General features: G+C 40.1%; 1 protein-coding gene across 3 annotated transcripts; it reads right to left on the reverse strand.

The window, feature by feature from the left end:
* Positions 1 to 4,109: 4,109 nt before the first annotated feature.
* Positions 4,110 to 15,594, reverse strand: ANXA7 (annexin A7; the record flags this gene model as incomplete). 3 transcript variants are annotated; one of them, XM_082002217.1, is made up of 12 exons in its annotated part: positions 4,110 to 4,453; positions 4,974 to 5,086; positions 6,286 to 6,361; positions 6,470 to 6,640; positions 8,113 to 8,283; positions 9,220 to 9,333; positions 10,017 to 10,111; positions 10,400 to 10,502; positions 10,891 to 10,934; positions 12,042 to 12,140; positions 12,459 to 12,657; positions 15,538 to 15,594. In XM_082002217.1, 12 exons carry the CDS (start codon positions 15,592 to 15,594, stop codon positions 4,331 to 4,333), a joined length of 1,365 nt encoding a protein of 454 aa, XP_081858343.1. In that variant the 3' UTR covers positions 4,110 to 4,330. The 3 variants fall into 3 exon arrangements, with proteins under 3 accessions (XP_081858343.1, XP_081858342.1, XP_081858341.1); XM_082002216.1 differs by having other exon boundaries at positions 10,891 to 10,931; positions 12,042 to 12,149; XM_082002215.1 differs by having other exon boundaries at positions 12,042 to 12,149.

The following is a 15,594-nucleotide window of genomic DNA, read 5'->3' on the forward strand; positions in this document are numbered from 1 at the left end:
TTACGGTTGCATAAATAGCTTATAATCACTGGGCTGAATAGCTGCAAGCTTTTTATTTTTAAATCTGTAAAGGAAACTGAAACTGTATTGGACATACTTTTTGTTTAGGCAAAGCAGCGCGTAAGCAATTGCTCTGTTCAACTGCTAAGGCATTAGTGAAAGTGTACACTTGAGATTGCATGTTTTTGGGTATCTACAGGACTGCTTGGTTAAAATAAAAATTGAAGCCCTGTGCTAATTTGTTCACAAATAATGGACTGTACTGATTGCCACTGTACTTTGTTATATATTTTGCCATTTGCTACATGTCCTTCTCATCCCCTGGAACCCAACTTGAAACTTAAGTCACTAGAGTTCATCTCCCTCTTTTTTTTGTTTTGTTTTGGGGTTTTTTTTGTTTGCTATAAAGTACAATCTGTACATACCCCTAAGTTGGAAATTTTATGCATGTTCTGAACTATTCGAGTATTTTATAAACAGTAGCACACAATAAATTTTGTGCATGGGCTGCGGCTCCTATCATTGTGTATTGGTTTTATTTGGCGTACTTAGGTCTGATCTGACCTTGAAAATTGTTTAGAAATACTCTTCAAAATTTAAGCTATTGGAAAAAATAGCCTAAAATGTCAGATTTAACTTGCGGAGAACTAGTTTAATGTAAATGCTATTTAATTTAACTGTTAGTGCTGCTGCTTGTCTTGCGTTCTCTCTCATAAATGAAATACCCAGATGTTTTCTGTCCGCTGAACTGGACACCCGTTGTTGGTTTGCAGAAGCTTGTAAGCAGGGTGAGTTGGCTCTGGAAAGGCTGTTAAGCGTAGCTGCGTTTTGTGTGTTGGTTTGAACTAAATGTCCAAGACAGCAGTGTGTCGTGGGGCTGCTCTGGGCAGAGGCGGAGGAGTGACTGACGGACAGTGAATACAGATACCTGGTTTAGTCTTCCTGGTATGTCCTTTTTAAAGTAAGGACAAGCTGCTGAACAGGGGAAGAATTAAGATAAAAAATAAAAATAGTAAGTGACATACTATTGCTAATGGGAGTTTTAATGTTTGATTTTACTTTATTGCAGATGCATTCTAATGGGAAACTCTTCTCAAAGTTTGAGTGCAGAAGATGAAGTTAAAAAAAGGTAAGTTTTTGGGTTTTTATGAAGCGCCCCCATATTTGCAAGCTCTACAGTCTGTGTATGATGTCGTATTCAGGTACCGAAGTACAACTGCAGTTTGTACATGATCAACGCTGCGATGGTCCCTTCCTCCTTGAAAGCGCTAGTGGAAAATTTCTCGACCTCACAAGACAGTGTTTTTCATGATTTTATACTCAGATCTGAGTTGTGATTCTGACTAGCTGGAGCTGTGTATGTGGAGAAAATATAGGTTCAATCTTTGTCTGGAAAGACATTGAGAGAACTGGTTCTGGTACTTTGATGGCAGTCAGCGCCCAGCTGCAGTGATGCTTCCGTGAGGATTCCCTCGCAGTATCCATTGTCTGTGGTAGTTTTTGCCAGACATGAAGGCAGGTCTGTCATAAAGGAAAATTTCTTGAGCAGTTCTTGACCCAAGTTCTCTTCTCATGCTGTGTGTCTCCTGTTGCCCTGTGAGGAAGTAGTCAGGTAACAGGAATATGTCTGTGGGTTTTCTTTGTTTGGAAAGTAGGTACTTATTTTTTCACCACTGTGTCTCTGAAAGGTGGAGCCTGGAGCTGTCTCTAATTCTTGCATTGTTGGGGAGAAGAAATTATATCCTCCCTCCCAGAAAATGGTAAGTAGTTTGCATTGCTCGTTTCCGGCTTTCAGTGTTTTAAGGAGCGGGGTGGGGGAAAGTCTGTGTGTCCTTTGTTCTTGGGTAGGGAGGGGAGAGTGCTTGGAAATAGCTCTGTCAGCCAAAGGGCCCAGGTAGCAAAAGCTGTGAGAGGTGCGGCTGGTCCCTGGAGCTTCCCTGCCCTTCCCTGGGCTCCGTGGGCAGCCTGTGGGTCCCAGGGAATGGGCCACTTCTTCCCTGAGCTGCTGGATTGAACTGTTGCCTGTGGTGCACTTGGCTGCAGGGCCCTGGCAGGCAGGAGGAATATTCAAGGCTGGGTTGGGGGTTCTGACTGCTCCAGGAGGTGTAAACATGTTTTAGTCAAACCCAGAAGCAGAAGGACAGAACGTGCTGGAGGAGGGTTTGGGGGGTTGTTTTAAAGCGGGGACTTGTGCTGTCCAGAAACTTGCTGCTGCTTGCTGAGCCAACCAGGGAAGACCAGCCTAGTTCAGAGAGTCTACCTTTAATGGCAAACACAAAACTTTACCACCCAAAATGATTTATAGTGTTAAGCAACAGCCTTCCTTTCAAAGCTTATTAAATGCCAATTGTGAAACAGAAAAATTACTGCAGTCACATCTGTTGAATTGTGACGATTGGCCTCTCTAGGAGAAAGACAGATGGTCGGGACTGGGGCTGTTTTTCTCTTAGGAAGAGGCAGGTCTCTTCTCGTTTGAAGACCTCTTGAGGGGGACAGTCTCTTAAATGGCTTTCTCTTTTCTAATGTTGAACCTTGAAACGCTATTAGGTTAGTTATGTAGAAAAATAAGGCTTTTTCAGAGGCAGGATAGAGGGTATCTGTTCCTTCTTTCCTTGCCTACTTATTCCTACAATTTCACTATCAATCCTTTAATCCTTGTTGCTCATTTAACAATTTTTTGTGTAACTTTTTGCCATAAAACGGGTGAATGGCATTAGGACATTCATAGGACTATTCACCTGCTCGTTTTCTCGTAGCAGCAGTGTGTACGAGCCAGACTTAATGGATACTCTGCCCTGAATGACAAGTGAAGTGGTGGGGATTTTTTTTTCAGTCATGTAAAATGATACAGATGCACTAATATGCTTTAATTATTAAATGCTAAGCAGCTTCACTTGTAAGGAAGTTTGCTCAAGAGCAAAGAAACTAGAACCAAAGCTTACGAGAACATTGGGTCAAACTTGGAAAGCTATTGACAGACATATACAGATACATAAGTATGTATAGGTACATAGATAGGTATCGGTGGGTACTTGCATCAAGGATGACCAATGTATGGCAGACTGGAATGTCTTTTAGTCTCCCCAGATCAACTTCCATCTGTTGTTTGTATTTGGAGTAATTAATTTTAATCTGATGAGGAATTTTAAACTGAACTGTATTTCAGAGTTTAGTATCAGAAAAAAGTTTATAGTCTGAAGTCAGATTTAGGTTGCAGAACATTGACGTAAGTTAAATACGTAAGTTTTTTTGGTATGGTAAACTTGATATCTATTATTGTTTTGCAAAAACCTGTATGTCGGTGCTGTGTAAGAGTGAAAGGTTTGCTATCCTGGAATCAACTCTACCAGCCCTATTTTTGCTTGAGGAGTAACAGAAATGAGGTTTTGCTGTTTCTGTGAGGGTGTCCTATAATAAAAGCACCGTTTGTTAAAGTGTTGCTTGGAAATGTTAGGAAACACATTGCTCGTTGCTGGACCGGAAGCTTCTGTTACATTTATGGCTGGGGACAGATTCACTGTGGCTTTCTAAAAAACAAAATGTGCTATTCAAAGCTGTTCTTTTTAAATCCTTTGAAAACATCCACATAGTCATTTATATTGTCTAGGTCACAGTCGCTTTCAGTTCAGATTTACACATATTCCGTAGTGTTAGCATTTAGATACTGGCTTTTTTCATTGCTCAGTCATTTGCTGTATAACCCACCTCTTTACAAGGAGATACTTCAAAATTAGACCCGAGATGACTTCTTCCCATTGCTGCCTTCAGCATGATGGTAACTAACCACTAGTGCTGACTAACTAAAGAAATTAAGTGGTGGGTTACAGTCAGATTGTGCCAAGGACTTGAACTGTCACTGTAACGTGACTTAAACTGAGCATGTTTTTCAACAGTATGATGGAAAGACATTAAGGCGGTGTAAAATGCTTTACACCGTAGCCTCAGGCTTTTTTTTGTCATCCATGGTTAGCTCAGCAGTTAAGTTTAGGTATTTCAAGAAACTTGTAGAGTGCTGGAGATTCAGCTAAGAGAGTGTTTATCATGCAGGAGTCTGGCATAGGGGAGGTAGTTTTGTCTGGGTCAAAAGGACTAAGGCTTAGGGGCTAATAGACAAGATACATCTTTTATTATACAATAAAGAATATTATGTGCTGTAAATTAAGGCAATTGTAAGTGCAACAAGCCCACTGAATCATCAAGAAGGCATATTTGATTATACAAAGTTTAAAATTATTCTTTTACACACAAGGATAGCCAGTGTCTGCATAAAGCATGTTACATGTCCTTCAGTTAGTTTTAAAAAAGAAAACAAAAAAATGATAATCCTCTTCTATTGACCAACAATTGCCAGCAGCAAACGCCTGTAATCACCGCTTGTATCACTTGCTATCATTGTAGCCAAAGTCTTCTGATACATTTGTGTGAACATCTGTTTAATTTGCACAAGGTCAATCTATGCAAAGAAAAAAAAGGCAGAAAACTTAAACACAGTATATGATTTTAACTCCTAGACTGTTGCCCCACATCTCCCTCACGAACTAGAGAAGACATGCCAAGGGTGAAATATGCAATCCATGAACGCTGCAGGTCTCACAAGGCAGCTGGTCCCTCTAAGGACAGAGGAGCCACTCCCAAAGGGGGGAGTCTAGCAGTTGCTCCTCGCTTTGTTAGGACTGTAGGATCCTAACTCAGCTGAGCCTCTGAACTTGAGGTGCTTATCTGCTACATGGATGGGCAACCACAGTTAAGAAGGAAGACAAGCAGTACTACTATCTAGCCAGAGGTAATTAAACTACTATATAAAAGCTGGCTTTAAAACACATTTAACACTTTCATCTAAATCTGAACCCCATAAAAGCTTCATTGCAATACATGATTTCTACAGCTGTAAAAGAAGGACTAAGTGAAAAGCTGGTTTGGGGTAGATGGCTTTCTGCTACATGTGATGACATTTTACATAGAAAGTTTCTTACCTCACTGCGACTGACTATAATTCTGATGAGGGTAGAATCATCTGTGCCAGCTCCTTTCATCGAATAGTAAAGTCTTTCTGCAAAAAAGGCTGGGCGATTTAAAGCACATTGCACTGCAATAAAATATATTTTTAGGATTAGTTCCTGTATTGTATGCTGTATAGTGATACCTGGCAGGATCAGTTCAGGATTTTTGCTGTAGACAGCTGGAGGTAGGTATTGATGAAGAGCCAGTTACTGTAGATTACAGGAACTGGCTTAGTCACAGGACTAAGCTTATTTTCAAGCTGACCAAATGTGTTATTCCTTCACACGAAAACTTATGGTTATTAGCAGTTAACTTCTCCTGGAAGCTGGCTGAAACCTTAAATCTCAAATAGGTAAATCAGGAACAGTTCTTCTCCTTGGATAGCTAGTACTGGATAAAAGGTATTTTACTCATTTTCCATTGCTAGAATCTCACTAAGAAATGTACAACAAGAACTCACTCTAGTAGTTACAGTTGTTTCAGCTAGATTGTTCCCTCTCAGAGACCAGCCTTTATTCCTTTACATGATTCTCAGAGCTGAATTTTTCCCATAAAAACCCTTGTGCAGAATATAATCTGGGAAGTTTTGCTTACCCGTTCTGGCTACAGAAACACTGTCATATTGGTAAGCATCAGTGCGACTGGTGTCTGCAGATTTATTAGTAAATCATACTGATTCTCACTACCAGCAAATTGTGCTAAATTTTAACTGCTTTACTATAACAAGTCAGCAGGAAAAAGTGAACTCAAAACAAGACTTCCGTTTTGCTGAAGTTTTCCTTAGCGAATGCTGAGCTTTTTGGGGGTAGGTGGTGGTGGGGAAGAGGGGCGGAAAGGGAACTGTGCCTAAAGTAGGTTCGTGTTGGTTCTGAGATTGGGGGGGGGGAGGCGTGGCTCAGCTGTCTCTGTTGAGGTGCCACACAACCAGAGTCACAGTTCTGTTACGCTAGTACTCGCGTTACTTTGCAGAGCTCTGAAAAACGCAGCTACAAGCACTAACCAGTGACCCTTGTCCCTGTGCAGTTGCCTGCCTTCCCAGAGAAGTGACTAGTAGTTTGTTTGTAGCCTTTCCTTGTTTCAAACTGCCTTCTTCATGGTGGATGCTTATTTTCTCCAGTTAAGTGTAAATTACATAATTTGAATAATTGAAGTTAGTTTTTGTGCTAGCAGAGTTTCAGATTGTGTGTTCCTTTGCCATATGGCCCATGTTGAACTGGATTCTTCAATTATGTTTAGAAGGTTTAATTCCTAGGGGATAAGGGGAGGGAAGAACATATCACTTACAAATAGTCTTCAAGCCACGTTCCACGTTTCCAGAAAATTCCCGGTCAATGCTGCTTAATAAATCACGATTAGCAATCTACAAATAAATGAGATTAATATGTGGATAATGAAATGCAGTAACAAGTGGAACCTTAATTTAAAATACACTGACCAAGCTCATTTGAAATCAGTGAACAACTCCTACCCTGGAGTATGCCTCAACTGTTGCTTTCAGTTGGGGAAAACTTCTGCTTGCCAGAACCATATTAAAGCAAGATTCATCAGTCCCAAGTTTTCCTTCACCTGCTTGATACAGACGCTGAGCATCTTCTTGAGCTTTTTGATAATCCACAGTTTGATTCTCATCCCGATTACCCTAAAAGCAAAGACAACAGATGTCAGATGAAATTAGGCGGAGAAGGCTGTGCTTTAACTGCTTGCGGTGTAGAGCCCAAGCATGTATTTTCAAAGCTTGAAGCAGGAAGAGTAATACCAGTTTGAAATACGTTACACTGCTTTAAAACTATGCCTTGGTTTAATATTTCTTATGGGTGACAAATACAAAAGTGGCCCAGAACCCTATCTGTAGGGCATGCTTTAAACTATAGATATACTGACTCAGATAATTTTACCCCTTCATACCATCTCATAGTTTTAATTAAGTACTGTACTTAATTCTCTATTTTATTTAATAACGTAAACTTTCTCTTGATTTGTTTGTTTCTAGGCTTCAAGTTGCAAAGAAACTTCACAAACTAATGAATAATCTTACTGAATATGCACACCTGAAATATCTCAGGCCTCCTATTTTGTTTAGAATTTGATAATTTCAAGTAAGAATGTCTCCAGAAAACACTTACTATAGTTGTAATATGTCAGTAGGGCTTACATGACATTTTATGTGCTTTGGGTTTTTTTTGTTTGCTGCCCTGTGCATGGATGGACACTGGCTGAGTAGGCTGAATACATGCTCTCTAATACTATTGTGTCTATAGTGGTTAATACAACATTTAAATTATGTGTTTGTCAATTATTGTAAAGTACTGGCTCTATCAAAATAAAAATTAGCAGCATGAGCTTCTCAAGGTTTGCTTTCTTGTGGATTTTGACTTTCTAGTCCAAATACCTAGTGCATAGCTGAACTCTCACAAAGGTAGAGGCAAATGAGATAAAGAAGTGTCATGGAAATTCTAACAGCAAATAAGGCAGATTGATCAGAGAAATGTGGGAAGCTGCATTAGTGCATATTTCTTCCTAGATCTGCATAACTGCACGTTACTATTCTTCAATGCAAAAAGAGCCCTAGTAATTGATATGCAATAAGCAAGCTCCGGTGTTCACCTGAGTTCAATAGTAGCACCTTGCTAATTCTGGTGATGTGAAGGGACTATGGCATAAGTTGGGAGGTAAGTTTTGCCCTGCAGTGCTTCTTAGCTTGTTCGTAGGGGATTCTCACAGGTATTCTACATACCATAAAGGTTATCCTGTCAAATTCACACAAATTATTTTGTTAACGTATGCAAAAATTAAAAAGCATCTTGCTTTCACAGCAGTGTGGAGCACTGCGTTATAGTACCACTTGGTCATATCTGCCCAATACAGCATTTACACATAAATTCTCTGAGATGAATATGGGCGCTAAATTAGGTCACACAATTCATTATAGATTTGTAGACAGGAAATATCTTGTCATTGGGGAATAAATTAATGGCCACGGGCTAATTTCTTAAAAACCTGGCTCTTGCTAAGCATACACAAGCAATTTATTTATGGAGCCATTATGACTACATGCATCAAAATCAGACTGTACACCATTATCTTGCAAAAACAAAAAAAATTAAAGCTCACTTGGCACATAGATACAAGTAATCGTTCAAAGTGTCCTGAAGTGTCTGCTCTGATGTCTTGTTCAATGTCCCTTCCAAATTCCGATTTATAGCAGTTCACTATTTCTCGTATTTCCTGGTTTGTCCTTGTGCAAAGGATCTCAATCAGCACTCTCTCCTGAGTGCCTGCTCCCTGTAGGCAGAGGAAAAGAGGTCATAACTACAAAGCACTACCTATTTAGTCATCTTCACCTGTGAAATTAAGCAGATTCTCCGAGATGAACATGGAGGACCATCAGGAACTTTTCATAGATGCTTCCCTCTCCCCAGAATAAAATGTGAGTCTGTCTCAGTGAGATCTTACTGGCATGGTCATCTCCATTCAGGCACAGATTAGGTAGGAGTGGATCTATGTGAGGCTTCTAGGTAATATTACATCATAATTTTTTTTAAATGCTCAAGAGTGGCTATTGCCTCCACTAAAGCCAGACCTTCATTTAAGCTCCACGTCCTTTAGAAAGTCTGTGTGCATACATGGGGCCAGTTACTCATTTCCAGTATCGGCCACCTGCTAGCTGCTGCAGCTCAAACAAGCAAGACAACTTTTTTTTAACCTGAGTTAAAAGTTTAAACCAACTAGCTCACCTAACCTCTAATGCGGTCTTAGTACTTGAAGAGATAACATGCATCATCTGACCTTACGAAAGTATTCTTTCATTGTTGTCCTTTTGGGAAAAAAAAGGGATAATCCAAAAAGATCTTTCAGTAACAATGGTTTGTTCCTAGGAAGGAGAGGTAGGTAGTTTCAATTTCAACAGTGGTACAGTTTTAATGGTACCCTGGCCCTTTCTAGGTTCTAGCAAAAATTATGACCAAGTGGCAGAGAATAAACTTCTGTCCTGCAGCTTTGCATCCTCTGCTGGATAGGCGGCTGCCCTGAATTGGCTAATCCTGCAGAAATTGTCTGGAACTGAACTGGACGCAGCAGAAAAGAAGTTTTAAGCCCCAGAGTCCTGAAATTTGTTTGCCACTACAGGATTTTTCAACAATGCAGTGATCAGGTATTCTCTGTTCTTGGATGAGCATTTTAAGACAGTTTTAAACTATTTTGTTCACAAGAAAACCATACCTTCATTGCATGACGTAAACTCCAGGCATCGTAGTAGGTGCCAGGCATGAAGAGTGCTAGAATCAATTCTTCCACATTTCCACTTAACTCGGACTTCAGATCTTTAATTAAATCCTGTTCAATTGTAAACACAAAAAGGGCTTTGGAGAGTTTTAGCCATGTAGATTATATACTGAAAAAAGATCAAACTAGAACTTACTTATGTAAGTTTGTAAATTTGTGCTGGTTTTCCTGTAAAGCTTTGTTTTATTTCTTATAAAGACAGCTCAGCTCTTTATTATTTCCTCACTAATTAGGACCTAGTCAGGTCCTGAAAAAAGCCACAACTATAAAATTTCAGTTCAAGTTGCAAAAACGAGAGAGCGAAGAAATTAAATTCTCTCTGCCTTTATGACTAACCAATCCTCAGCCAGTTTCTCAGTTTCTCCTCATGGGGAAAAAAACCCCAGATTTCAGTGCTGGTTTGTATGCATAAAAAACACAGTAGTTTCGGACACTCATGCAAGGACAGCTTAAGCTTGATTTCTATCTAGCAAGCATTACAAAAACAGAGAAGCTTCTTGTTTGGTCAGGGACAGAGCCAGCCCCCCAACCTTCCTCCACCCCTGCTTCTGCCAGGTATCAGGACAACACTGTGTTAAATACAAGATGTCCCCCAGTACACATGGAATATAACCAAAAGAAGTGCATTTTAAAAATGCCCAAACCACTCCCCAGGACTAAAATGCAATCAAGCAGTTAAAGCAGCAGCTGAAAGTTTGGTTGGATTTACTGATTCAAAGAACTCGTGAACATACCTTGCCATACATAGTCTTGAAAGCTGCCTTGATTTTTTGCCTTTGATCATTGGAGCGGTTAGCAACAACATTGATGATAGCCTGCTCATCAGTTCCTTGGAAACAGAAGGGCAATTTCATGTAAGAAGTCAATAATCTCTCCAAGATTATATATTTTATAATCTTGCATTTGGGCATAGTTACATAATAAATGACGACCATTTAAGTCTACTGAATTTTCTATGTAACTTCATCTATTAAATTGCCCAAGTCATTTTGAAAGTGTGACTTTTGAAAAGCTTGGGGAGAAAAAAAAAGTATGGTTAAATAAAAATTGAAGAAAAGGACAAAATGGCATTAACAAGTTAGCTCGATAAGCATTTAAGCTTCTTTTGTTTACTTACCAAAACCCTTCATAGCTTTGCGGAGAATTTCTGCGTCCCTTCCAGCATCAAAGTTTGGAGCAGCTTGAATTGTGCCCTGGGTACAGTGAACTGTTGCTGCAGGCTGAAAATGAGAGTCATGTGTAACTAGCTATCCTGCACAATATACATTCAAATTAAATCACAACTTTGAAATCAGTACTTCAGAAGGAGTTGTCTGTGGGTTCCCCATTTTTTCTCTAATGCAGAATCAGGGCAATGTTTAGTTGTGTTGAACAGCTTTGGCCCACCAATGCCAAAGCAATGCTTCTACCCAACTGTATGGATGAAGACCTACTTGATGAGCGAGTATACACAGATACAGGGTTATGATTTTGTTCAGGTTGTACTCTGAGCGTAGCTGGGAACTCTTGATGCAGAACACGCTGTAAATTGTTGGAAACCAGTTGTAAAAACATTAAAACCATAGAAGCCATGTATAGATTGGTTATAGAAGAGGATACAGCACATACCGGACCAGGCATTGGTGATGGTGCTTGTCCACTAGGATAGCCTACTGAAAATAAATTAAAGAACAAGATAAAAGGAATTAATTAGGTCTCCTCTTATTATTTAAATGCTGTCTCATCTGAAAATAAAGCCATTTACAGACCTACCACTGCACAAAACCTGTTTCCTAAGTAATGATACCTATTATGGTCAGTAGCTGAACTTCTTGCCCTTGGGAATGATGGGAAGAAGCAATCACAGATGCATTCTGGTACATACGCCAGCAAGGCAATTCTAAAAATACTAAATTTAGTATTTACTGGAGCTGTGGGAACCAGAAGGATCTCTCCTTATTAAATATTGCTATTTTTGACAAAGGTAATATAGTCCATGCAAATGAAGAACATCTGTGCCATGCTCTTTTAAAGTCATATTATATATATGTTAGCATATAAACAATAAAGAATTCATTGGTGCACAAAGAATTGAAGGAATCTCATTTTGTGATCAAAAGCACTGTGAATACAAAAGCTACATTTTTTTGTACTGGAATTTTATTTTTATTCACGATACCCATGTACAATTGTTATAAATTTAACAGCAGCTTAGTTATTAGTAGCGTTAACAAAGCAATTATTTAAAAAAAGGTTTTGCTCCTCTGCATTTCTTGCAAACACAGTTGACGCATTCTGGGACAGAAATCATCTTTATAGTAACTGACCACTCAAAGCATTAAAAAACCTGCACTGTTTTTAAGCAATTCTGTGCATTCTCCTTTCCACCTCCCCCACTATGCCAAGGATCACTATGAACACACAGATCTGAAAAATGCATCCACTTCTTTGAGATTAACAGAACAGCTAGCTACACATTGAATGTGGACTCTGGATTTCACAGTTCTCATCAAATACTTGCAGTCTGAAGAAGGATAAGCACCTAAATCACTACATTATGACCATTAATCAGTGACAGCCATCCCTTTTGGATGTAACACCTATAGAGATGGTTCTCATCAGCTCCTCCGGTGGTCTTGTCAACAAAGGTGGTAGGAGGTGCACAGCATACAAGCCTCAACAGCTACAAGTAACAAAGGTAAGGGCCTAATTTGTTACTACCGATCTTGGGATCTCTTGGTTTAAACTTGTATGCTTAAAGTTGCATATATATAACATACCTGGCATTTGTGCTGGTCCACCTCCAGCATAGCTTTGGGCAGGAGGCTGCGGATAGCCACCAAAGCCAGGGCCAGCGGGAGGCACACCAAAGCCAGGGCCTGTAGGAGCTAGGAGAAGGTGATGGACTTTAGCACGCTTAGTGTTTTGTACTTGACTTCTGACACATAGGCCAGGTTATTGAGCAGAGCTATGTAAGAGACTCATTTCTCTGTGTCTGTGCAGTGGCACAAAACCATCAAGGCCCTGACATCAGCATGCAGGTACTTACTGCTAGACAGCAATCTGGCTGGCTGCCTACGTGCTGCTGCCCAAATTGATCGCTGAACAAAGCTGCTTTTCTTTACTACTACTACCAAACACAAGGAATGGTTACACCAGAAATCACTCCCAAGGGCTAGTCTAACAAAGGATCTTACCTCCAGGATAAGGTGGCATTCCTCCAGCCTGGGGAGCTCCAGGGTAGCTCCCTGGGGCAGGATATCCTGCTGCTCCTGGATACCCAGCGCTTGGTGGTGCTGCGGGATACGTGCCTCCTCCTGCTGGAGGGTATCCTCCAGGAACGGGGGGATAGGAGTACTGACCAGCTGGCGGGTAGACGGACTCTTGTCCTGTCGGCTGAAACACAAAAAATGGGATGTCTGTACACCTGCTAACAGGACATGAGAGTAAAAATTCTCAAGCTACCGAAATGTCCACATATATAATAATGTGAATTATATAATTAGATTCAGCACTTGAAGCAGCAGCAGCAGAATTCCTGAAGCCTGGATCAGAGCCTCCTGGTTGAGTTTTCTGATGCATCTCCCATGTTGACAGAATCAGAGTGCGGCAGGGTGGAAGGCACCTCTGGACGGCCTCTGATCCCATCCACCTTCAAAGCAGGGCCAGCTTCGGAGTTAGATGAGGTCATGAAAGGCTTTGTCAAGTTTTCAGTATCTCCAAGGAACAGTGAATCCACAACCTCTCTGGGCCCCTGTTCCAGTGTTTGACTACTCCTGGTGAAAAATGTTTTCCTCAAATCAAATTACAATTACAACCTGTGGTTGTTGCCAGCTGCCCTTTCACTGTGTACCTCTGAGAAAAGTTTGGCTACAATGTCTCTATCACTCCTTCTTGCATAGCAGAAGACTGAACTTAGCCTTCTCTTCTCCAGGCGAGCAGCTCTTCTCTGCACACGCTCCTGTTTGACCATGTCTCTGTTGTACTGGGAGGCCACAACTGGACACAGTATTCCAGATGTGGCCTCGTGAGCGCTGAGCACAAAGGAATAATCATTTCCCTTGAACCTGGCTTCACTCTTTCTAAAGCCTGGTATGTCATTAGCCTTCCTTGCCTGGGGACACGCACTGCTGAGCCACATTGGATTTGTCAACCACCAAGACATCTGGTCCTTTACCGGAAAGCTGCTACTTTCATCCTGCAGAAGAGAGAGGTGAGCTCAGCTAGGCTTGCTCTCTGTGAATCATTAGGAGCTCACCTCCTGTTTTTATAGAACTTTTAAGAGCTTTGTATCCTTGAAACTTCTGCCTCTCCTGCACAACCAGTATTTTCAAATATTACATGGTGAGAACTTAAAAGAGGTGGTTTTGGTTTTGGGGTTTTTTTTATTTTATTTTATTTGGAATCCAGGTTATAAAGCATTGACTTTCAATGACTAAATCTGGACCACCGAGTCACACTGAACACCTATTACAGGTTTTAAAAAAAAAAAAGAACAAGTCGAACACCTATATACTTTTGTTTTGCTACATGTATGACTTAACCAGTCATACCACAAAGGCTGCTATTAGCATTAACATACATTAGAAACACTTACTTGAATGACCAGGACCACTAAGGGAAAACCCTCCAAGTTAAAAGTCATATACTTGATTTAAAAATAATGTATTTAAAATCAGCTTCCTAATGAAGCATAATGTATGCACTCATTGCTCACTTGCTGGAAATCATCTTCACCGACTAGCTTTAGAAATACCAGTTATAAATTACATTGAGTACACGCTCATTCTTCAGCCCAGAAAACAGAAATAAACTGCAAAACTGTGAAGTCTAGCTCAAACGTTCTCCTCAGGTTTGGTTGCCCTAAGATTTCTACCCTCAGATTACTGTGCCCAGGCTATATAATATTCTCTTCCCCAACAGTACAGTCTAACCTTTCCCTGCCAGACTCAACAAAAAGATTTTAATGGAATTTAGATTCACAAATCCAAAATTAGGATCCTCAAAAGCCCTGCTCAGCTAACTATCATTATTGGAGAAGAAAAATAATTTCACACTGGTTTTTTGCACTGGTTATCACTTTGGGCATCATCAACGAGACTAGGAAACATAGAATCATTGATATCAAATCTAAAGGGTCTCTTAAATTCATCCATTGAAGGTAGCTATATTTTAGATGCTATCTAAGAAAAAAATCATTTTCAGATATAGTTAAATTACAGCTACAGTCATGAGGGCTCAGCAGAACCTTTATGGGGGAAAAGAAAACCTGGAGTTAAGAAAGTCTGGTTTCTAACTTGTTTGTCTTTAGGTGACTGACTGACTTTAGTGTTTCAGGGAGAGTAAGGGTAAATTGTAAAGCAAAATAATCAGAATTTATTGCATGTATTTATGTATATTGCATGCATTTATAGCTTTTTAGTATCTTAATGGGATCCAAGCTCCATGCTTAAGTCTAGCTCTGTACAACATAAAACACAGACCATATGAAGTTCCCACAATTACCGTATGATCAGTGCCATACTAATAAAAGCACATAGTTGCATCTAGTTTTGAAAAACGATGCAGGCGTATCCAAGAGACTGCAGTATCAGCCACACCTGCTACATTTCAGCCTTCCATTAAGCGTCATTGGAATTTTTAGTCCATTCAGTCATGAGCTGAAGGTGGAACAAAGTCCTATGGCTGAAGGATAGGGGGTCAAAGTCAAGATACGGTGTCCTTTATCCTCAGAAAAATATTTACTTGGTGTCGTATGAAAGCTGGGCTACTTCAGTAGAGCATTCCAAGCTCTTCCTGAGGGTAATGGCCACTGAAGTTTGTTCAGCATCTCCGTAAGTCCTGGATATGGGTATGCGGAATATTTGTTAAAGACTGTGGTAGAGATTACCTCTAACCCTGTACGTAAAGACCCTCATATTTAGGTAAGAACTACCCATACTTTAAAAAAATGTTTTGCTGAGATAGTTAGCTATATATAAAAAAAACCCCAAACTCACAAGACAAAGATAACCTAAAACAAGACCAAACAGTGAAAAACCTTTCTGGAACAAGAGGCAACATTAAAAAAGAAATCTTAAACTTCCTTCTTGGAATTCTTACAAGACAATTATAAAGTCATCCTCAGGGACATATAGACAAAAACAAAGACCATAATCTCTAGAGAATACTGTATATGAACAGCTACTGTTCACACACATGCAGAGCACAATAAGAAGGTGTATTCAAAGAATATAAATACATTAGGAATGAAACATATTCAAAAGCCATACTTACAGGATAACCAGGGAAAGCAGGGTAGCCACCAGAAGGGGGGTAACCCGGGTATGACAT

The sequence above is a fragment of the Phaethon aethereus genome (assembly GCF_964289735.1).
Source record: "Phaethon aethereus genome assembly, chromosome: 7".
NCBI classification, from domain to species: Eukaryota; Metazoa; Chordata; class Aves; order Phaethontiformes; family Phaethontidae; genus Phaethon; species Phaethon aethereus.